The sequence below is a fragment of the Betta splendens genome, chromosome 8 (assembly GCF_900634795.4).
Source record: "Betta splendens chromosome 8, fBetSpl5.4, whole genome shotgun sequence".
Taxonomy (NCBI): Eukaryota; Metazoa; Chordata; class Actinopteri; order Anabantiformes; family Osphronemidae; genus Betta; species Betta splendens.
In genome coordinates, this window is record NC_040888.2 from 12,775,683 (window position 1) to 12,800,601 (window position 24,919).

A 24,919-nucleotide genomic window follows, 5' to 3' on the forward strand; every position below is an offset into this window, starting at 1 on the left:
CATGCCTCCCCTTCCACTCACAATAAGTGAGCGTGTTACAACCAGCAGACGGTGTCCGCCAAGGGACATACTTCAGCAACCCTGTTGTTAGTTGCCCGCCTCTCTGCGACTCCAACTGTCAAGTTATACATGAAAACACCGCGTTTCCGGGTAGCGCTTTCAACAACGCATTGAGCTCGCCGACCTGCCGGACGTTTCTAGTAACAGACGTGTATGTAGCGTTAACTACAATTACACTATAGGTAGGGAAATTAAAGCTACTGTAGTATGTGCGCTTCTCTCAGCTGACGTCCAAAACAGCGGCTTTGTTGCTTCGCCAAAGTTCGAGTCGTCGACCCAGGCTTTTATTTTGAAGGCGTCACGGTGGGTATCCGATTGATGAGGCGTAACTGAAGGGAACTTCACGCAGCTTTTCGATAAAGGACTCTTATTCGGGGCGAAGGCAGACATGGAGGAGCTGAGCGCCGTGGGAGAGCAGGTCTTTGATGCGGAGTGCATTTTAAACAAACGGCTGAGGAAGGTCGGAGCTGCGAGACGCTGAAACTTTTAAACGTGTGCTTTTCTTCAGGTGGCTCATTACTAATGTTTTTTCTTCTGTTGGCGTTTCCGGTTTAGGGAAAGTTGGAGTTTCTTGTGAAGTGGAGGGGATGGTCATCCAAGTAAGTACAATCGGTGCTGCTCAGCTCGAAACAATGAAAACAACAACAGCGTGTCGCTTGTTGCTCCTGGTAAAACTGCTGCCACGCCGTTAGTTCTCCGTCTAAAGTGGACATTCTTTCCCTTCTCTTTTGCGGGTAGCTGTTTAAACACGGAGCTCAGCACTTGTGCCTGTTATGTTTGCTTTCTTTTGTTTATAATGCTTATAATATATGAAGTTAGCAGGGAAGCGGAGAACGTACTTTGTTGGCTACATTGTTATTACTTGCTGGGATTGTTGTAACTGCTATTTAAAGCAAATGTGTTGGTGTTTAAATAAAAATATTGGTGCCTCAAAACAAGTTTCTCTATGAACAGATCTGAGGCAGTAAACACCGCTCTAATATCTACACTTTTAGGAATACTAAATAATAACTTGTTGTTAATAATAATAATAATAATATTAATAATAATATAATAATATATTAATAATAATAATATTATTATTATCATTATTATCTGGTGATGTAATTCGCTACATAACCAAAGGCTCAGTTACTTCGCTCTAGTTGTAGAGTACTGATGTGGCTGCCTTCATTTCTTGTCACTTGCCCTTTCTGGTCACTCCACATTGTTGCTGTAATCCACTATCAATGCACACTATTGCCTGCCAGCTCCACGGAACCACATCTTTTGTGTGTGTGTGTGTGTGTGTGTGTGTGTGTGTGTGTGTGTGTGTGTGTGTGTGTGTGTGTGTGTGTGTGTGTGTAGGGAAAGGGTGGGGGTTGATTATTGTGAGGGTGCCTGCTGATCAGAATGGGGCTATTCAAAAGTGATGAGGACAAAGGTTGTTATACCGTGCATGTGGTACAGATCCCTCCCAGGAAAGCAGCCCGTGTTCACTCTGTTGTGTGTATCTGCAGCGAATAAGACACATGTAATTGTGCACTTGAAGTGATTGCACTGATGTGCAAAGTAACTTTTTCATTTTAAATGACAACCCATGTTCCAAAATGAGCACAACAGACATGTTATTAGAAAGACATCCTTTCACAAAATGGTCCTAGTCATATTTGAATTAATGTAATATATGTATACTATACTTATACTAGGTGTGTGTGTGTGTATTAGTTGTCTATATATATATACATATTAGCTGTAAAATTTAAGTTGTGACTCCTGAGGCAGATTTTCATGCTTGTTCTATCTACTTGTTTTAACTCGAAGTGTGATCTGTAACACTGTTTCTGTTATTTATTTATTTAGGCACAACAGCTGGGAGCCTCAGGAGAACATTCTTGACCCAAGACTCCTGGCTGCTTACAATAAAAAGTGAGTAGCCTGACATTAAGAGACCACCCAGAGGCGCCATCTTTAACTATTTATAAACACACATACTTAGAGAGAATGTTTACAAAAATATCACCAAATTATTTTTTGTAGACTTCGATATTTGCTATGTTGATATTCAGTTTACTGCACATTTACTGATACCAGGTCATGTGAAAAATATAGCTCATACACCAGAAGTCTAAAAGGAAATACTTTTCAGAAAAAGCCGATGCGTTGTACTTTCCCTTACAAAATGCTAAGAAAAGAGATACTGGTATCCATACAACACTTTCATCACGTAACTTGGGTGGAGGAAATGAATGTATGTCAGTTCTAGAAGTGTGAAGAAAAGTTACAAATATCTGGTGCCCTTGCATCCTATGTGTAGAGTACTAAATGTTTGGTTAATTTGATTTTTACAGAGAGCAAGAAAAGGAGCTGCTGATGCGTAAGAGAGGGAAAAGGCCAAGAGGACGACCACGGAAAATTCTAGTAAGTACCATTTGAAGCAGAACATCATTCTGTGATGTGTTCTTTTCATAGTACACAGTAAAACTGTGACAAGATCTCATGCTAGATATGTCACAATGTTTCTGGCTGAGGGGAAAGGCGTCTTGCTGTAGAGGTGCGTAACAGAACAAAACAGCAGCCATCCAGGGTGTGAAATTGCCCCTCTCACAGAATTTTGAGTGGTTGGTCGATACAGACGGACAGACGAGATGCAAATGGGATCTAAGCGCTAGTGTCGTGCTCAGTAGAGCAGAACCAGCTCCTCTCAGCCGCTTTTTCAAAACTGCCTTTATAACAGCAACATTTGCCTTTTATTAACACATCTAATCTAAATACATAGTGATATTTAGTGTTCATCTTAAGCAAAGACGTGGGTAGAAGGTGCCATATTTAGAAGTTCAGTTGTGTGAATTCATATTAATGGAGCCAGTCAGATGAGTCTGTGGTCAAACCTTTTAGTGCTTACATACTATTGTCTGTTGCAGATTATAATTCACACTCAAAGTAGATTTGTTTATTTATAAGTATTGTTCTAAAGGGCCCTGGTCTCTCCTTTCTTTAGGAAAATGTGCCTGAAGTTTCCAAGTCAAGCAGCTCCTCATCTGGCTCCTCATCGTCCTCAGATTCCTCATCGTCATGCTCCTCCTCTTCCTCCTCAGATGACGATGACGACGATGATGAAGAAAGCAACGAAAAACAGGCAAATCCAGGAGTCAGAAACAGGGACCTTCACCCCGTTCCACAAAAGAAGGCACAGATAGTCATGGCAAAACAGGAGCCACCAAAAAAACGAAGCAGAAAACCTCTACCCCTAGAAACGAAGGAATTTCTACAGAACAAGGGTCCTCGCAAAATCCTGAAGACATCCAAAGATACGGATCTTCCAGGAGCTATCAAAAAACCCGTTCACCCAGCGAGCTTCACCTTCATGGGTTTCCATCGGAATTCAGCCAAAGATGCGCCGGGTAGCCAGAATAGGAGCCTTGTGTCCCAAGGTGGGGCTGTGGCATCTGGTAGGTCAGTCCAGCCTGCCTCCTTGGCCCTGAACAAATCCAGTCAGAACAGGAACGCAACCGAGGGCAAATTATCTATCTCCAACACGAGCAGTGGGACAAGTCTGGATTTGAAAGCAGCTGCTAGTAAATCAAAAGGGGTAGCATCGTTGAATATGAATACATCCAAAAACCCCATTCAAGGAGCAACTCAGCATACACTAAGCCCCCCAAATGGACAAAAGAAACCTCAGGCCCCTGTGTCAACACTGCAGCGGTTAGCCAGCACTAAAGCACCTGCATCCGTACCACCTAAGAACGCCTCCTCCAATCATGGTTTAGGCCTTCAGCCACTCAACCTCCAGAACAAATCAGTGCAAAGCATCAACACTCCCGGAAATGGCACTACGCCACTGTCAAGTGGTGCCAAAAAAACGCCAGTCACACAAAATCAGGAGTATAATCCTAAAAGTCCCCCAGTCCTCGGAAAACCACAGGTCAAAAAGAACCAGACTGGAACAGAAACGATAAAGGAGGCAGCCGAAATCCAGACCTCTAGAGTTCAAGGGAGGCAAGAGAAGAACACTGTGCACAAATCCAACACAGAGGTCCAGAGCCAGGAGGAGAGGCTGGCCCCAAAAGATGGCAAAAAATCTAAAATGAACGACATGAGCACAGGCGAAGACGAAAGCAGCTCTGACTCAGACCAGGATTCCTCCTGTGCCGAACAAGACGGCTCGGTAGCCATCCAGAACCAGGACTGGAAGCCCACACGCAGTCTGATAGAACATGTGTTTGTAACGGACGTCACTGCTAACCTTGTTACTGTCACAGTCAAGGAGTCACCGACCAGCGTGGGCTTCTTCAGCATCCGCAACTACTGACAGGATTCATTCCAACCAAGCTGATATAGAAGCCAATGGAAGATTTGTGTTCTGAAGGAGCCACTGAACGCCTGGATAATGCTTCAGAGAATGGAGGTTCACTTGGATGTCATCGTATTTTAATCAAGGGCCAATTCTTAGGGAAAAATATTAATGCAACCAAATACTGGCCATTAATTATTTATTTGCTCGTCTCTACACAATATTGTAGAAAAGGAAGAGGAGGAAGGTCAGTATTGACAGAAAGGCAGACAGGAGCATGTCCATCTCAAAACAAGCAATAACTGGTTTCATGCATTAAACCATATAACATTGTTACATGTTAACAGGGTACTGGAGGGAAATATTTCACTCATTAAATTTGCCTTATAAGTATTAAACCAATACTTAAACGCCCCATATAGATTACCGAGTCTGCGCAATTATAAATGTATTCACTTTATGTTCACTTGGCTTTTATATATTCTATGTTGTATATCTTTTTATATCATACAGCAAAGCCGAAAAACCCTTATTACAGGTGCGCTAGTGTTTTATGGGTAGCCAACATTTAGTTATTGTCTCAGTGTTGTGAATCCATGTCGGTCACTAGCTAATGTAAAGCAGTTATCAATTATTAGTATAGCTGTTTACTTTGTTTCATAAATTAGCTACCTCTATTTCTATATGCAACCGTGATTGCATTGAATAGCTGTATTCATTTCTCTTGACATAAGAAACCCTTTACCTCTGGGGTAAAGCATCACTGTGGCCTTGTAACCGTTTCCCTCTAGCTCTAATGTATTGGACACTGATGCTGTATAAATTTGCATTAGCACTGGTTACCATGTGCAGTAACAAAAAAACAGTTCACTTCTGTGTAATGAAAAACTCCACCATAAAGAGTCCAGGGTTCCACACTGTCTTGACCCGTGTGCACCATTATCACCCCCAAAAAAAGAAGTTTCATTCCACAGCGCAGCCACTTTATCAACGCAGGTTTCCGAACAAGTTAAAGCATGTGTGGGGCAGATACCGTATCGCTGTTCCACAGAGCGCTCAGATAAGACTGTGCCGTAGCTGAGGTTTGCTCTTCAGCCTCCGCATCGTTTCTGTGCTTCAACGAGGTATTCAGCTGTAATCTTTTCAGACTGACTTGTAATGTGAACAAAAAAGTCCATGTATTGACATATTAGGATGTTGACTGGACTGTACACCTGACGTAAGTCAAAGCTTTCCAAGATCCTTGGACATCACTGTAATGAATTTGCTACTTCAAGACCACTGAGAAAGTTTGGTCTCAACTGCTCAGCATTGTTCGATGTTCTATACTGAGTTAGAGGCTGAAACTCCAGTTTATAAATATTATTATTATTATTATTATTAATAATAACATCAATGCATGGGTCTGCATATCTGTAGAAACTGGTGGCCCAGCCTCGCAGAGTAAAAAATAAGCTTTATCTCATGTAAAGGAAGAGAAACCACAACATTGTGAGTTGCTTTCTGCTCCCTCGAGGAGTTTGGCTACAAAGCACTTCAACTCAACTCTTCTGTGTAATCCTGCTCCGCAGACTGTGCCTTTATTTCTGAGCGTCAACATTAAGGCATTACCCCAAAGATTGCTAGAATTTCAGGTAGTTCTGTCAATAACTCCCCTAGAGCACAGCATGAAACTAGACTATTCCTATTTTCTTGTCTGCATACTTTTATAATAGGCTAGAAACCCTGCTGAAAGATTTATGACTAATATTTATAGAAAAGACAAATATTGAAAAATGAGGCCAGGGTCTTGGTCAGAAACATTTTCATCATCCCAGCAGCATTTGGTGTGTTTATTAATTAAGGAAAACATGCATTAGGCAGAAAGTAAAGACTAGTTTAGGCTCAGTCAGTCATCGGTCACAATGTGCTAGGTCGTGGCATAATGCAAGGTGTTTATATAAAAATATATTTTTGATCCTTTTTTTTTACTGTATCTACTTTTCTTAACTGATAATGTTCTGTTTTTATTTTTTTTTTTAGATCTACTAACCATTTACATTGAATGTTCTCGTTACACTATTTATTTCAAGTTAATACATTTACCAGTAGGATAGTGTCATCGATCCTTCTTTTATACCACTTTAAAGTGACTAATAAATGGTACAATGGAAAACATGTCATCTCCAGCTTTGTTCATGTATTTGAGCTGCGTTGACTCAAAATATGTTAAGTTATGCAACTATGTGTGAGGTCATGCATTTAACATGCATACCATGTGAAGTTGCCCCTAGATTCACTCATCTTCAACACAGCGCGTGAGTAAAGGCAGACGTCAATCCTTTGCTCTAATCTGAACCAAAACTCAGTTCTAACCTCAACATCACGTCCCCACGTCAAAAGAAAAACATGCACAGCAGCTGCCACTAGATGGTGCTGTTGTATTTGAAGGTAAATGCCCCCTGGACTTCTCCCTTGTCTTAATCACTATATAGGCTGCTAGTAATTAGTCTTCTGTAAGTGGCAAACAAACTATGACTCTTTATATTACTATACTTTTTTAAATGTAATTTTAAGTTGGATTTACTAGCTATTTCATAGACTGAAACCAATGAGATGCCCCACATTTGAACTATTCAACACAATCCAGTTTTGTCGTGACACAGTAAATTCAACCTCTGTATGTACCTACAGCCAAGACACTTTTTATTGGAAAGAGAAGTGTGTAGAATGAAGTGAAGGCTAATTATATCCATGGCAGAGTGAGATAACTGTTGTATGAGACTCATTTAAATACATTGTTTTTGTTCTGCAGAAGAGACTTAAGGAACCAAACAGTCTGCAGCACCTTTCAACACACGGACCCCCCTCTCCCTCTTTCACCAACCCCTGTATTTACACTCCTAAAAACACTGTCACACAGCCTGACAAACTGACAGAAGTTATCATTACACAAAGCACTCGATTCCATAATTTATAGAGGTCCCCATCCCAGTCGTGTGGAATTCTCCCAAAATAAATTCAAGTAAACACTCACGCGACAAAGAGGCACTCACAGTGGCCTGGTATGCATAAACATTATGAACAGTGTGACAGTGTAATCCCAACCCCGCAGCCCCCAACACACACACGCGCCATATACACCGTACAGCTCAGCACAGGACTGACTTCAGCTTCAGGTTGGAACCGAGCCTAAAACCCCTACTTCACCCCCAGCGCTGATGCACCTACCCCAGACACCTCCCGTCCCCGCCCTCCAGCCCTCACCACACTTGATTCCTGGCTAAATACGCCGGGCTCGAATCCATCTTCTGCCGCAGAAGCTCACCCCCCGAAATATGTTTGGAAGCACAATCAGCAAGTTCATCTCCGGGAATATTTTTTCCCCAGGATGCATTATGGTTTAAGCATCACAAGACGTCATAAATCAGGCAGCTCCTTGCCCACGTCTGGCCTTTGTGTCAAAGACAGAAATAAGCTTTTATTACAATGCACTAGTGAAAGTCAGTAGCGGGTACAAATGATGCAACTGAAAAACGTGATTAGGCAACTAATAAGAAAGGATTGATGATCTTTATAAGTGAATGAAACAAAAGTCGTACTGACTGTATTTGTGTGTATTTTCACTGTTTGTGTTTGGATTTCTCTCTACCTTGAGGATTGTAACCAAACAGGGATAGTTGAGTTGACTTGAGCCTGGGATGCTTGCTATTCGATTTCAAAGGGAATGTTTAGAAACCTGATCCGACCCTCTAGCGAGCATACCTTCTACACCCACATCTCCCTCACCCCTCATTCTAAATCACTCCGCTGAAGCAATGTAAACAAACTTCAGTTTGCACTCTGATATTGAGAGGTTAAGACAAGCGGCAATCCTCCACTATGACAACACGGCCTCAGACAGACGATGTCATCTGTCTTACCTCACTCTCCATCCATCACAACGCCGGAGTCGACATGTCTGACAGTCCCACTCTCGCTTTTCTCGCTGGCACAGGCCTCCACATCTGTCACGTTTTCCTCCATGCTTACTTTTATTATGCCAAATGAACTCCCACCCCTCCTTCCCACAAATGCCAAGGACACAGGAAGGGCAAACTAGGAGGGATAAAACCTATTGAATAGCCAAAGTATGTGATAACATCCTGGATCTATACACATTGTTCAATCAGGTTCATATAAGCAATGCCACAGCCATATCATTCAGAACTAACCTTTTAATATATAAAAAGTACCCTAATCAGTAATTTTGTTTGTAATTGTTTGTACTGGATATGGTAAAATGAAAAAAACTGTGTCCTAAAGTTTGTCTTACTGAGCTCAATAAAAGCTTCATTTTAATGAAAAGTAATAGAAAAAAAGAAATGTGTCGAATTAGACCATTGGAGCATTGGTAAATATTAGAATATACAACCACACCCAGGATACTTAAAGCATGGTTAAGGGAAAAGCTTGCTACTAATGCACAAAATAAACTTTACTTATTATTGGCTGGAGAGCGATCGTGCAATACAGCATACCTGAAATGGGTAAAATCTTTAAAAGCGGATGTAGATTTAGCTCAGAGTCCAGTGGATAGTATCGGCATATTAGAGATAAAACAAAAGGTTCTGGTTGTGATCTGCACGTGTGCCAACACTGGATGCACAGCCTACAGCCTGCTAGATTAAAACGGGCACCGTAGCGCAGCAGGGAGGCGCTAAAGATAAAAAAGAATATGGCCCGAGCCTTAAGGCACAGCAAATGATAGAGTGTGCTCATTAGGCCGATACTGCGCTACAAAAACTGGGAATCAATTATCTGAACCATCGACGTGATTTAGATTAAATCCAGTAATTGCCATCCTAAACTATCCTGGGCAGGAGTCACAAAAAACAAACCCCAAAATATCTAAGAGCCTCAGACAACTGCATGAATATGCTCTTATAATACCACGGGTTCGGATCGTGGTATAAACGTTTAAAATGTTGCCACTAGTTTGGCTCCGAGCTCACTGTCAGTTGTCAAAAAACACTGTTTGAATCATAGCACAGTATGATATAATAAGTAGACATTATTGTACAAATAGCTTATGACATGAGACCCTGTTTCTCTCCCAGCAAGTAGCTTCTCTTAACACCCACAGGGCAGGAATAAAGAGGAATCTCCCTCCGCTGTGAAACTGAAGTAACAAAGTCAAACTGTATCTACCAGACAGAAGGTGCCAGCGGGAAGTTTGCCCTTGTGATCTTTGTATAATCTGCTCTGGGGAAGACACGGCTCCTCTCCCAACCACCATCAAAGGCTCCTCTCCTTCACTTTTACCATCACATCCTAATCTGATTGAGGAGGAGAGGAAATATTGACCGTTTCACAGGACAAAGCACTGTAAATATTGGAAACCACTGCTGTGACACACCAGTGAAAATGGGACTCAAATATTGACAGTTACACATGAAATGTAGCTTCACAGGTTCATTCAATTTCAAAAGCTGTATAGACATGTATAGAGGTACGTTTGAGAATGTTATTACATGTTCTTTACACTTTTTTTCTTTATCTACTGACACATCTTTAACCAGTGGCACCAGTAGAGGCAAGCTGATAAATTTGCAACAGGCTGCGAACAAGGTCCGGTGCCAGAAGACCTGTGTGCAACAGGACAACTCTATCGGTAAATTTCACAGGTCATTACTCTGGCTCCAGCCATCGCAGCCTCCAGTGGCTCTGGAGACGACCAGCTTTTTTCTCAGAGACAACAGCTTACTGGGCTTTGTGCTAGCTAAACAAGCGTGTCTGTCTCACAGCAGTAGATTAATGTCTAGATAGCGGGTCTGGTCCTCAGGGAGACCTGTGGAGGAGCCATCCATCAACCTTTGGAGGGCATTACACAATAACAAAATAACAAAATCCGAGAGAGGGGCTCATTGACTGAGCCATGTCCTCTGGGGCTGCAAACAGACGTGTGTACAGAGAAAGAGGCTCAGAATTAAGTCTTAAGGGAGGAGGGAACCATTTCCAAGCCAAAGTGAGTACGTTAAAACAGGTTTTCATGCAACAGAAGAGAAACTGGATTATTTCATAACTAACAGATTCTGTTACAATGTTTAATGAACAACCTGTTTGGAAACATAAAACCCAAAAGACACACAAAGGTTTTGAGTTTTTTAGTATTTAACAGAGAAGTGTTTTGATTGTTTGCTATATTAGCTGCTGATTATTTCCTGGCTGCTTGACAAACTATTCATTAATGCGGCCCCACCATTCCGTCGTCCCATTGTTGTCTAGGCCCACGGACATCTATAGTGAGTGTCATCTGTGAGAAGCTGTGTGTGGTAAACAGACAAACACTCAGCCCTCCATGTGAATGACAGTAAACAACACAGGATCTCTCACTGCCCCCCCCACCCCTCCTGAGGAGAAAGGGGTCACACAAACACAGCATCTGACTGGCTCTTAATTTGTTTAAAGCAGCCCATTCAAACAGGATCCCCAACAGAGAGAAAATCTCGTTTCCAAGGCTGTCGCCATGGCTCGAGCCAGTTGTTTAGGAAGGAGATCAGGACACCACTGACAACTCAGCTGACTTTTAGTGCACACAGCTTCACAGAGGCGCCAGGTTGTAATTAACACTTTGCAGATTATGTTTACAGGACCAACACCGTCTGCCTGACTTTTATTACCGCCTGGGCTGCTCCTCTCCCTTTGGGGAAACACAAAACTCAGTTTGACGTCGGCCTGTCCTGTGCAAGAACATTTGATAGGTTGTGATCATGGTGAGCGTCTGCTGTCTGCTCGCTCCCCTCCACCCACCCCCCTATGCTGCGCTTCAGCGGGATGAAGAGACACGACACAGTGTGACAACATTCATCTATTTCTGTTTCCCTATCTGCAGCTTTCATTCATTTACTGGGGCCCATGCTGCTGGTCCAGCAGTTATTAAAGGAGCCGTGAAACTAATCCATTTCATGGCAGCAGGCAGCGGACAGCTGGGCAGTGAGGAGTTGCGCCAAAGTGGCTGATATAATTGCAATGCAATCATTTCCATGTCGCTCCTTCATTTTACCGAGCAGTGCTTCAGGTTAACATGCTAAGATAATAAAAGCAGGGACCTCAGAAGTGCAGCCAACATAATGGAACTTTTTAAATTCTAAAATGGAACATTGTTCAGATTCCTCAGCGTAATAGAAGTGCTGGTTAAGATACAAGACCGCAGCAATGTGGCAGTGTTGCATTCAAGATCCATCACTGGAACTGGAACAGGAGGATGTGAATGAATCAAGTACAGCTGTGGAACACATCTGCACACATCTGTACCACTAGAGGGCAGATATTCCCTGATATACCTTTTTGCAGCTTCATACTTTTCTGCGCATTAATAGCCCAGTGGGCAGGTGGATCCCTGCCTCCTCCAGTCCTCGTGCTAAAGCTGCAAGACGCTAAAGCCCAGGTTGCTTGTGCGCTTCTAAACGACTAAATGTAAGATACATATAACAGTATGTGAGAAGTTCACACTCACATCAAGCTATATACAACCTAACGACATGCAGCAAATTAGCACTGAAACCTGTCAACAGCCAACTATAGCAACTGCTACTACTAGGAGTTAATTATAGATCAGAAAACACACAGGTGTCAGGCTTCACAGAATAGCCCAGGTCTCCCCGTTTATCTCCCCTAACCACACTAGAGTGTGTTAAACACTTCACACTGAATTAAACTGAAGTGGAAACCTGCTCTCCAGACAGCAGCACTTTTTTCCACTCCAATGCTGGGTGATAAATCCTTGGTCCTCCATCGTCTGCTGCCTGCTTTCCTTGTTCCTGTTTTATAAGCTCCACTTTCTCGCTCCCTCTCCCTCTCTCTCTCGCTCAGGCGGCAGTGAATGGCTTCACTCGCAGAATAAATTCAGGATCAGAGACTTTGTGAGACACTGGACACAGAAAATATAAATACAATGATCATGAGAGAGTATTGGTCTCTAAGGAGGATCCAAACAATGACACTTATATACATATATAACACGTACTGTATAATAAACTGTACAAATAGAATATATGGATGCTTTGTTTTACTTTTACACAGTGGGAAGTGTCACCACTCAAACACAAATGTTATATAATTTTAATTTATTTTCAATCCTATCTATTTTATACAGATATAAAAATAACAATCTGCATTTTTGGCTGTAATAAACAGGATCACGATATGTACCTTTGACTTTTTGTGAAACATGTCTATGCAGCTCCTAGACATAATGCAATTAAACCAGCAACCCACAGGCGTGTTAATAATGCGCTCCGTCATCAGGATGGAGCCATGAAGTTGATTGTGTCTCAGCCTCCAGTGCTGCAGGGTTGCGGTCTCCGATAACCTTTTCTGCCATATTCCTTATGTAATCTCACTAAGGCAAGCAGCCAGGAACCAGAGATGTTCATAGTCAACGTGATGCACATCTCTGTCCACTTCACCATCAGCTCAGCTAGTTTAAACCTCACCTCGTGCCCCCAACGCAACAGCGCAGAGATAAAGCAAATCAGTCATCTGCTCAACAAACTTCAAACAATATGATGCACGCTATGTTTGATTCTTTCTGCACGCTGTACATCTTAATAAAAACAAAATCATAATTATGTCAAGGAAGCCGCGCGGGGTAGCGACAGGACCCCACTGCCAAGACAAACAGCTGCTACTCCTGTCTCAGAGTTGGAAGATGCCAAGAGTTCAAAGTGCCGTACAATGTATATCATTATCGATAAGCACCAGTGAACAGATTAAAACACAAGTTGGGGTTACATGATGAAATGTACATAGTTTATAACATTACAGTGTCATTTAATAGTGAATTACTGCAACCATTAACAGTCCAACAACTTGTGTTTGCAAATCAAGGAATAAATGTCTGCGGTCTGAACAGATATGCGTTGAGCAACGTGACCACAATCAAACCAAAGTCATGAATCTAGATGTCATCGGACGGCTACATGGGCCCTGTATTTATTTGCACTGCAGCCGTCCCAGGGCCCCACCTTGGCGTGCTGTGCCCGCACTACGTCTCCGTCAGTGCGAAGGGAATATTAATCTGTGACCACAAATGTCAGAGGTGCAGAACTGGAAAAAAAGTCCTGCGAATCTGACAAAGTCAACAAATAATCTCTTAAATATGATTAAAGCACAGCTAAGTGTGAAGACAGTCGATGAATAAATATCCTTAGGCGGCAAATTTGGTTGTGCAACAAGACGGGATGACAGGAAAGACTTGGCACGCACGGAACAGGTAAAGCTGAATATGCTTAAGGCTCGAGAGGTGCCAGCGTGGAGGAGGAGGGGGGATGCGAGGCTGCTTCGAGGGGAGCGGGGAGACACGGGAGCCAAATGATGGACGGCTCACATGCCAGCCATTGTGAGAAAATTATAGTTAGGTGCCGCCAAGTGAAGCAGTGTGGCAGCCGGCCAATGCCCCGGGAGAACAAAGACCTAGGATCCCTGAGCGGGTGAGTGTCGGTGTGCCTGCGGAGCCCCGAACCTTCATATTTACATGCGACGTTCAAGAGTTAATTGCAGTGAATTCCTGCGCTGGGTGCAAAGTGGGGGCTGCTGTTGCTTTATTTTACATAACAAACAAAGTGTTTCCACTCATTCGTGGCTGTTTTCAAGGATATTGAACCAAAGATGAAAAAAAGGTTCTGGGCTCCTGCAAACCAACAGTGTTTAACAGACAGAACCCTTCAACGAAAACAAACAAATAATTAATCATTGTCTACAGTCGTATTGTGGTTTCTAAAAAATACAAATGGAGCAGCGCTGTACTGTTTATATATTCTGTGTTATCACAGAGATTTTATCTTGTAAACTGTGCTGGTGGCTCCCCAAGGAAAACATGAAAGTTCCGCACATTCCTCCAATTACCCCGCGTGTTCGGGAAATTATTTGTATTTGGTTTTGCTTCTCGGAAAATGTTCATGCGTGTGCTTTCGGAAGCGGGAGAACTCAGAGGCTCCTTTAACAGACCAGACTCATCCTCACAGTAGTGGATGGACAACAGCCAAAATGTGTCAGGGTTGCTACGGTTCCTGATCTTTCGTAAACGAATGGTGCCCTCTCGACTCTCTCGACTTGGCAGAGCAGGCCCGTGTACATCAAAGAAGGGTCTGACCTTGCATACCAGTTGAGGTTTGGATTAACGAGTTCTGGACATCAAACAGCAGGATCGCCCCCTACGAGTCATCAAACCCAGCTCGGCGAAATTTACAGCGGACAAAAATGCTGGAAGTAAATCAACATCAACCTTGCCCCACATCTCAGTTTGAACATCGTGATCAGGACGGGGAGACACAACAGAGAGGATAGTTCAAAAGCCTCCAATTATCTGATATGTGGGAGAGCGAAGAAGATGAGCCGGGCCGCGTGCCAAACAGCATCCTTTACCAAACGGCATCATTTACTGCACAGGTGAAACCCACAGGACATGTCTGCCTCGCAGGGGACTCCACACCAGGGAAGAATTCACAGCCTCATTCAGCAGCATGTATTCACGCGCTCATTAAAAAGCACCTTGAGGATGAAGAGACGGGAAACAAGAATACGTTTTACCTGAGCGATACTGACCTTTCCCAACAATTCCATCCCACAAAGTATAAACTCGGTAGCAGTGGGATTCACCAAGTCCGCTTAAACCCAAGTTTTATTAAAGTGCCCATAGAGACGTGTCTGAGAAACTTCTACAGAGGTGGATGAACACTAAGTGTCACAGTCAGACCTTGAACCTGAACCAGTTACCAACATGTTGCGTTGGTTTTGCAGCTTGGGTCAACGTCTGCCCACAGATACACATTTATGTACTTTAATTCACATTAAAGAAAATACATACAGTAGAAATATGCATAAAACTACAGCCAGAATGGTGCGGAATTAAGTAATGTTGTCTTATGTTGTTGCCAGTTAAATTAAAAGTGCAATTTTAGTAATGGGTATTGTTCCACTGGTCACAATAAGATGTGCATTCATAGAACTATAGAAGAACTGTGAGGCTGTAACTCGGCCTGATATTTGTTCATTGTGTCATTGACGTGTTTCCAATCCTGGTTTGAACAAAGCTTTTACGCTTAACCAGGAGTAGACACTACACAGAAGTCAGTGTCAGTGGAATGATAACTAACTTTCCTAGTAAAAACAAAAGGGATCCACTCCACAGCTAGTTAATTCAAACTACATTTTAAAGTAACACTAAACTTCTGAAAATAAGAGTTATTAGTTTAATTCCAACTGTGGCTGACTTTTTAAAGATTGAATGATAGACTTCACATTAAATGGCTAAGGAAACCAAGTCGCTTGCCAGTCAAAAAGTTTTTTTGAGATACCTGCTACTATAGAGATCAAAAGATATTCTTAAGCTTTCATCACCAGACTTGATTATAGCATAGTGGTCCAAGCACAGGAGTAAATGTGCGCTCAGCACTTTCAGACCTGATCATTACGGCACATCTTTTCATGTGCTCAACCGTTTAACTGCAATATGTGAAATTTGTCATTTTCACTGAATAAACATGTTGCCGTCTTTTACAAACAGAGCTGCCAGGCTCGGCTTTGTGTTGTGCTCCTAATGAAGGTGCCACAGAGGTTACCTTTGGCCTATTAGTGAGCCAGTGAGTTATTAAAACTAATTTTATCATCTGCAATGAAAAATGAATGACTTGTGTTTGATATTGTTGGCCAAACTAACAAGGAGAACTTTGCTTTGATCAAGAAAATATCTGAACCCTGTAGGAGAATTTAATCAGCAACAAGGTTTTGGCTTCAGTATATCTGCATCGAAAAAAAGAGGTTGATTAGGTTAAGAGGGAGCGAGTTGAAACAGCCATAAAGTGAGCCCGTACCCAAAGAGATCATTAAGTTAATGGATTGCTGGTGGCTAAAAGCATTACAGCGTTGGGTATATCAAACTGCAAAGATCTGTGGACAGGCCAGACTGAGGCGCAGCGATGCCGAGAGGCAACGCAGAAGTGACGACGGCTATTAGCAGCCCTGCATCCTCCAGTCTGCAGCTGGTATTAGCAGGCACTGAGCGCTTTGTCAACCCGTATTACTCCCCACACAAATCATCTGAGTGGCACAGCATTGTGCCTCCGCAGAGCAGGAAGACCTGTGGGAACGGCAAGACAGGAGGAGGAATAAGTTGCGATCAGTAACATTAGGAAGTTAGAATTAGGGTTAGAACAATAAGCACACAGGGACAGGGTTACAGGGAATCACACAAAAATATCAATGTATATCATTTACATGTTCCGTTTGATATATTGGCAGCACAGCTGTTAACCGTCTCGCCTCTAATCCTTCTGGGAGCTTTAATGCCCGACTTCGACACACAACTCAAAATAGGTGGATGTCCGCAGAGCTCGTCAGCTCCGAAGCCTGGCCAGCGTCAGCTTTACGCAACTGGGCGAACGATGTCATGCAAAAGACAAAAGGATCAACATCAGACACGGATGATCCAACGCGCACGTACATCACAGCTATTTATTATGAGTGTTTAAGCTGCGTTGCGCAGATCTGTGCCCTTACGCTGCGATCCGGTGACAAGTAGAGGGATTTGTTTGCTGTGTGTGTACGTGCAGAGCCGGCTCTGAGGCTAAGGAGCATCATTACGGACTAAACACAACTAAAACAAAACACAGGCTTTCTGGTGCCCCACAGTCTACCCAGGCGCTGGAAAAACAAAGGGAGGGGGGGAGTTGTCTTAGTCAGTGTGAGAGAGAAGTAGCTATGTGAAAGTTTTACTATCAGAAAATATAATTTATTCTAATTTATAGCTGTCAACACTCACACACACACAAACATGCACATACAAGTGTCTTCTGGAGATGATCATCAAGATTCCAGAAATACTGAACAAATGTGTAAGTTTAAATTTGGTACCCACAGCATTTCATTTTAATGTGTCAGTGCAGGCACTTGAGGTGGAGGTTCCAGAGCCCCAGGGGTTATTAAGCATCATCACACTAAGAGTCAAACGAGTGTTACGATGAAGAGCCAAGATGTGATGACAAAGTTGTGTTATTAGCTAAAGTTACTTATAGGATCAAATGTCATACACAGAACAGACAGCACAGGAATATATGACTGGTTCATAAGTCTTCAGCTCCACCAGTTACACTGCTGTGTTAAACTAACTGAACTAAAATAACCCAGTATTACTGCTACACAAACTAGCTATTCTGCTTGTTAGCGACTCTACCCTGGTTTCCCATGGAAGCATCTACAATTTCCATTCTGCTAAAGTAAATGCAAAAGATCAATCAGCCATTTAAGTTGAAACAGTGGCATTGAGAACACAAGGTTTTACTGGGTGTCTGCTGTTCGACCATGTTCTGTAAATAGGTTATTAATTCAAACAGCCATTTCTAGCTAAGGGAATTTGTCAAATATGCATATCTGCATTTCATTACATGTATATTGTAAAGTGTATTTTTTACTGTACATACTTTATTATACAACCTCTATCTCAAAGGGTTTTTTCACAATGTCAAGGAATGGCGCTTCAAGGAATAACATGTCACTACTTCAATCAATCAAGCTTCAAACTAATTACTAGCACATTTTATCTGAGACGTCCTGTCTGTGAGTGTGTACCTGTGCATCCAACAATGACAAAAGAACATGCCTTTAAATACAGTTTAACCGTGTCACAGTCTTAGTGTCTTTGGGAATGAGACATGGAGTGTGGGCCTCTCAGCGGAGAAGTCGTTCTGCTCCTCTCTCCTGCTCAGCTCCTGCTGGGCTGCAAATGGGGAGGAGGGCTGGTGTAGATAAAAGGGTGCGAACCGTTGGCAGCTGCTGGTTCCTTCAATCGCTGAATCTCTGCTGCTTCCTTTATCAGCATGTAATGTGTCTGATGTGACTGACGGCTTTACATGTTGGCTAACTGATCCTATTGTTGAGGTAACTTTACAAAATGGATATTCAGCTGTTTGTTAAGTAAAACCAACGCCTGTAGGACACTTGCAGGTCAAAAGCAAATTCATCCCCAGTTCTCTTGTTTTTCACCTAATTGCATTAGTCCATTAAGAACAGCACTTTGGCATATGACTTGTTTTCCAACTAAGTCTCATAAAAAACAAAGTGCTCAAAAAAAGAAATGCATTTCAAATGAGTTCAGTGATGTTTTATTGTATGAATATAAAGAATAAATAGCAACTTTCCTTAATTTACAGGATAAAACAATCACAGATACACAACTGTATCAATTATCCATTTTGAACTCTAAGGTTAATCTGTTTCATCCAAATATGAAAAACAGTCCTTGCATGGCTCTCTGAACCATAACTCCATAAATACAAAATAAAAAAACAATATTCTCCACAAATAAAGTAGACTCTGGTTACAACTAATACTGACTGTACAAGGAGTTATATAAAATTGTATGGCACCGCATATACAGAAAATACATTCCTACACTTGGTAGTGCACGTGAAAGATCAAAATTATTAAGCTTATAACTTATTTTTGCCTCCTTTCCGAGTCTTAACTGGAACATGAACACTTGCACTCTGTGATGATCGGGTACTGCACCGGTATCCACGAGCATTTCAGTCCTTTCCTCTGTATGCATCTCCATCTCAGTATAGTCAAGTGGGTCGAGTTGGAAGGTTTACACACCATCCCCTCCGGAATCGAACACGACCTTTTGCTCAGGCAGCCGCCTGCTCGCACGAACCGCGGCCAGAACCTGCTCCCGAGGTCGGTCCAGGTGTGCAGGACCGGACAAGCAGAGTACGCCAACAGCCACTGCTGCAGCCTTCGCTTCAGTTTTTTGTTGGGTTTGTGCTTCTTGCCGAATTGCACGTCAAAATCCACCGCTCCGACTTCCTTCGGCAGCACGCCGCCGGATTTCTTGGTCTCCGGGTGATCCAGCTCGTCGTTGCCGATGTATTTAAAGTCCGGTGGCGGCAAAATTGACAAACGTTCATCGTCAAACTCTCCCAGTTGATTCTTCAGCTCCGTCTCGTTAAGGTCCCGCTCCTTCGGGTCGAAGATGGGGTCCGGGTCCTCTTTTAACTCCACAAGAGGCAAACTGTCACTCGGGATGGGACGGAGAAGGTAGTAGTGCTGACAACTTCCCCTGACGATAAGTCCGAGAGACAGGACCAGAAGATACATGGTTACACACTGATGGTACTGATCCATGTCAGACGATCCAGCGGTGGGTTGAGTGCGCGCACGGAGTTGCTTCAAAGCCACTTTCTTGTGCGCAATTACGCGTGAGCCGCAGGTGGAGCGTACCGAATGTCTATTAGAATTCACAGTTTCCCATTATAAAACACGTAGTGAACAAAAAAATGCACGGGATGCCGCATCAGTAGAGGCTACGGTTTACAGCGGATTGCGTGCCAAAGCTCAGATCTCGCCTCGTGTTCCGTGAGCGCGTGCTTGGCATGGTGCTTCCGTTGTCTCCTCTGCAGAAAAAGCGCTGAGCGTAACCGGCGACCTCTGTTATATCCCCCGCACCGACCGTGATGTAATTTGTGTGCCCCTCTTTGAATGTGGGCTTGTTGTCTAGGAGGAGATCCCCAATACCTCCTTCTTCCACCGCACTGGAGGGGGTGGATGGGGGGGGGGGGGGGGGGGGGTGAAGGCAAAGGAGACGCCCCCTGTCGGTTTTTAAAACTTCCTTAAGTGAGTCTCACAGTGAGAACGGCTGGGGCTTTCGTCCTTCGCCACTGCTGGTCATCTGGTGAATCTTAGCTGGCAAGTAGGCTCCAACAGCATGCAGCATTAAAGCGAATGTGAGTGATTTCAAGTGTTTTATAAACACCAGTAAAAATCTGAATTCAGTCTCACAACAGGCTTCACTGACCTTGTCCAAAGGCTGCAAAACAGATGCTGCAGCCACCATGTTTTGTTAAGTCATTCTTTGTGTGCTCTGGTTACACAACATAAAAATTTGCTAAAGAAATTATTAAAATGTGAGACAGAGCGTCATCTTTTCCTGTTACTCTTCAAAGAGAGCTTCCCCTCCCTTCTGTGGTCTTGGCTAGTTATAGTGAGGGTAACAATCTGTTTGAACACCAGTTGTAGACAATGTACATTCAGCTCTATAAATTCTTTTCATGGTTTGACAACACAAATCTCAGACTAAATTAGGCAACACAGTCTCTCTCCCTTTAAAAAAAAAAAAAAAAAAAAAAAAAGGTACTGCCTCCTGACTTCCAACCATGACTACACTCAATGAAACATCTGTAATCCAGGAGATTACAGATGTTTCATTGTTAAGGTTTTATTGTTCTGCAGGGCATCTATTGAAATTGGTGTTTAATCGATGTAGCACAGACGATTGTGTCAAATGCATTATTAATCTTTAGGTTTAGCATCAGTTGCATAATATGGACATAATGTTTTATGCATATATTACGCATTTCTTGAAGATGAGTAGAGACATAGAGATGTGGAGCAAGCAAACCGGACGTTTGCTTACATAGAATTCCTCTGGATAGTATACTACATTTGATGGCAAACATTTAAACCTGTTACATATGAGATAAACCTTAAAATGTCCAAAAATAACAAATATGTCAGGTTAAAGTTTGTAGAATGTCTAAAATGCTTCTCCTCTGATCTGACACTAAGTCTTAAATATTGCACTTAGTGCAGAAACATGGACTCGTTTACATTTGAAGAAAAGCACTGCTAACAGCCTGAATGAGAGATTAAATGGCGTGTTAAGTACACTTTTCTGTGTATTTATTGCTTGTGTCCAGCTCAAGGGGGACAATATTTCTGCCTGTAATGGTGCCACATCAGCCTCTCAATAAAGCTGGCCAAATTAGCTCCCAAATAAACAAGGCTCACTAAGCAGCAGCCATGGAAAGTATCACAATTTGCTAACCTGTCTAAACTCAAGCTCAGAGAATCATTCTTTGAAAAAAATAAATAATAATTTAATGGAAGAACTTAGGCAGCTGCTACATCAGCCATAAACCATCCCCTTTAGATAAATGCATCTCTGTTTCAATTTGAATGAGCTAATTCACACAAGCACTCAAGCACACAAGCCATTTACTTTATGGTCAAATGATGGTGAAAAGTCTGGAAAATGTCACCTTTATATTTTTCATCTGACCTGTTCGTATCATAAAATATTGCTGTGAAAAAATGTGAACGACGGGCTTAATCCAGTGCATTTACACAAGCAGTGAAGCAGAGTAAAAAACACATACAAACAGACACATAAGGCCTGAAATAATAACACGAGTTGGAAACCAGTCACTCGTGTTCTTTTTCCTCAACTTGAACCTTCAGTACTTAATTGCACGCTTTCATTTTTAAATAAAATTGACACATATTTGTCCTAAGAAATAATATTTTACCCGGGCATATTTCATTTTTAAATGTAGCTGCCCTGGTGAAGTATGGTTCTCATTAGGTGTCATATGGATTGCCAGGCTCATTTAACGCTGAGTTGTTTTTGTTTCTTCTAATCCTTTCCTACTGTTTTACCACAGGAACATTTTGATAGTGAAATATTCCTCCTTAAAAAGACAGGCTACTTGAGACAGACGCCTGCTTAATTGGAGAGTTTTTTATTCCCGAGTTAAACAAACACAGTTCCCTTTAGCTAATAAACCAACCGACATAATGACCTCTTGCGGGGTCTGGTTCCTGAGGACTACTGCACCAGAGCTTGAAGATACTTTCAGAAAGAATGTCCTGGTGCCTAGGCTGCTGTATCCATCCATGTTGGTTTCTCATATAGTGAGAAAAAGCAGGCTCCTTTCTTGGCAGACACCTTCTGCCCTGGCACCACATATAATCATCCAAGCAGACTCGTGAGGCTGGATATCCCATCTGTATTGGCTCTACTGCGAAGGCTGTCAATGACAAGGCGCATACAGTGTCATTCACAAAACAAAGCACCTTTCACACGCTTTATCTCCCTCAGTGCGTTGCTTCACACCTCATGCTAATTGAGGCCACACTGCCAAGCTGAATACACACAGTCATGAAGTGGGTGCTATTCTGTTTACTCTAGCACTTTGGAGATGTGCAATTTGCTAGTTTGTTTAGCGCTTTTTGTTCCATTCCTGTGCAATCCAAGGCCATACAATCACAATAATCACTCCTGCCATGAGTGTAATTAAAACGAACTGCTGCTTTGGACAACTGACCATGCGACCGATCGCAAAATATACCCCTGCCTTAGTCAAGTCCAAGAAAAATCAATTAAACTCCCTAACCCATTAGACCTATAGGTATAGAATAATTCCAATCTTTCTTTGACACAGAATCCCTATAGTCATCTTCCACTCATATTTACAATATCCGTGGCTTTTAGCTGGCACTATAATTTATCCCCATTTATTCCTTACAGTTTGCAGAGTTGCACAAAGCACTCAAATGTGTGTCCACTCTTCACACAAGCTCAATCAAAAGAGTTAAACAGTGGCACGGGAACAAGCATGTTTGTGTCTTGGCTCATCACTTATGGGATTTGACTCCAGGTCTGTGAGACTGAACACATCCTGGACTACCACATGCTGTTGTTTTAGTTTTTTTAAGAGAACTATGTGGGGTGTATTTCTGTCTGGAGAGTCATAATTATCTCACCAGGATCTAAAGCACCACATCCCAACCACAGAGACGCCATTATGGGCCAGATAATCAGCATTAGGTGTAATTATCTTCAGTTCAGGACGATCCTTATCAGCCTGTACTTGTCAACAGTCACACAAAAACACCCACAACCAGCATCCAGGTCAGCAAGGTTAGCACAGCCTTAATTTTACTGGAATCAAAATAATACTTAGAATCTTGATGGATAATTCACCACTCTATCAACCTGCCATGTGATGAAATGAAGCCTGACCACAAGTGCACACACGCAGCAGGCATCATCGGCAGCTTAATCCCACATGGCAATCTGGCTGGACTGCTACAGACATTTAGAGGCCAGCAGCACTTTTGGCTCCTGTGCATCAGCAAACACAGCAGGAGTCAGAAGAGCATAGTGGTGCACGGGGAGCACAGCGCCTCCAGACCCTGTGACACAGACGACCGTTTGTGCCATGGACAGACACCCCGCTCCCCAAACCCACCTTGGTCTGAGACGTTCAGCTTCTAATTCACAGTTCATAAATCAAGATGACCTGTGCCTATATGTAATCGTCTGTCCCCGTGCTGGATAATAGTGCTACTATTGTTCCACCATGAGGATTCATTTCAGGCTTAACGCTCCTAGAGGCCAAAGCACAGTCTTGATAGCTATAGCAGGTCCTCGATCCATATGTAAGTGTTGGGTACAGTCTTTCATGTCAGACCATGTCTGGTCATGTTGTTGGTTATATATTCAAGTCCTGGCAGCTAAAACGGTTCCAAAAATAAGAACACTAATTTGCCAATGTTTATTTCTGTATGGGAGAAATACTCTAAGTGTTTTTAGCAGGTTGTTTGTGGCACGATGGTTTAACAGGCAGGGCTCTCTGGGAGGTACTGCCCAGTCCGCTGCATGGAAAAAGAGCCGACTCTCCCCTTTTTTTAATAAATAAGGTCTTTTATACAAAATTGGTAATACAGTATAGTTGTGTGTGCGACTGGCAAGGCGGCGCATTACATCATGAGTGTTGACTCATGAGCAGATGAGTGATGCACACTAAGCTTTTTGCCTCCTCGAAAAACTGATGTTTAGTGCCACAGAAGCAGCAGTAAAGCCTCTCTCAACCTGACTGTTGCCCTGTCTCTCTCTCACTGGCAGCGGGGAGGAGGTGGGGGGTTCGGGGTAGCAATGAAGCAAGTGTTTCTCTGCCTTGCGAGGGGGCTGTCAGTTCTACACACAGCAGACCTCCGTCACCTGTTGCCACCGACGGGAGTCTCAGGCGACGGGCAGGGAGCCAAGCGTGGCGGCCAGTAGCGGGGCCTTGGCTGCACCTATAGACAGCGCTGCCTTCATCGCGACGGACACTCGGGTATACAGCTTCATGGGAGCAGCAGCAGCAGCACTGCCAGGCCCACGTCTGACTTTTTACATGCAACAAGTCACATGTAGAATGAAACAAAGTGCAGTGCACCTTTTTGGATTGTGTGGCACATTTATAAAACAAACAAAAAAAATACTGGCACAACTAATTGGTTCTTGTTCCGTGAGATAAAAATGAACAAATTGAAAATGCACGTGAAATAAACCAGTGTGTCATGACATCTGACCACATCCAAGAGCAAAATGTTTGTGCCCATACCAAATACAGGTACTGTACTTTAAGACCGGGCATATTTAGCATCCTCCAGCCTGAATCTACATAGTAGTAAATCAGGTAACAACAACATACTTCAGTTAGTCTCTACTCAAAATGTTAGTCTTGACCTGTACAGTGAGAGAGTGCATGATCTCTATCTTTCTTTTCCAAAAGAGATAGGCAGACATAATAGAAACCACTTGTTTTGAAATCTACAGGTTGTTTTGTGTTTGTTTCATGTTACATCAGATTTTTGGAGAGCTGAAAGAACACAGCGTTTTAAATACAAAATAAAACTCCTCAATGAACTCTATTACTTTATCTTGTCTTTTGTTATGTAGACACACAGAGCTAAAAAGACAAAATACGACGAAATACAGCAGAGAAATGTGTATTTACCAGA

The 24,919-nt window shown here is 42.7% G+C and overlaps 3 protein-coding genes across 8 annotated transcripts in view; 1 reads left to right on the forward strand and 2 right to left on the reverse strand.

Moving 5' to 3' along the window:
* The window catches only part of LOC114861132 (RNA binding protein fox-1 homolog 3-like), a 379,746-nt gene that overhangs the window by 338,782 nt on the left and 16,045 nt on the right, over positions 1–24,919 (reverse strand). The window lies entirely within an intron of this gene.
* cbx2 (chromobox homolog 2 (Drosophila Pc class)) lies at positions 121–6,493 on the forward strand. Its single transcript, XM_029160156.3, has 5 exons — positions 121–520; positions 616–659; positions 1,903–1,968; positions 2,391–2,460; positions 3,041–6,493. The coding sequence occupies exons 1-5, from the start codon at positions 449–451 to the stop codon at positions 4,352–4,354; spliced, it is 1,566 nt and encodes a 521-aa protein (XP_029015989.1). The 5' UTR covers positions 121–448; the 3' UTR covers positions 4,355–6,493.
* Positions 18,434–19,885, reverse strand: nog1 (noggin 1). The gene has a single exon (XM_029160164.3). The coding sequence runs from the start codon at positions 19,475–19,477 to the stop codon at positions 18,815–18,817; it is 663 nt and encodes a 220-aa protein (XP_029015997.1). The 5' UTR covers positions 19,478–19,885; the 3' UTR covers positions 18,434–18,814.

Bases quoted from the DNA above. Each gene is read 5' to 3' on its own strand.
- cbx2 (XM_029160156.3), top strand. From the start codon at position 449: ATGGAGGAGCTGAGCGCCGTGGGAGAGCAGGTCTTTGATGCGGAGTGC. The intron at 521-615 runs GTCGGAGCTGCG...TTTCCGGTTTAG, and splicing joins TAAACAAACGGCTGAGGAAG to GGAAAGTTGGAGTTTCTTGT. The intron at 2,461-3,040 runs GTAAGTACCATT...TCCTTTCTTTAG, and splicing joins GACGACCACGGAAAATTCTA to GAAAATGTGCCTGAAGTTTC.
- nog1 (XM_029160164.3), bottom strand. From the start codon at position 19,477: ATGGATCAGTACCATCAGTGTGTAACCATGTATCTTCTGGTCCTGTCT.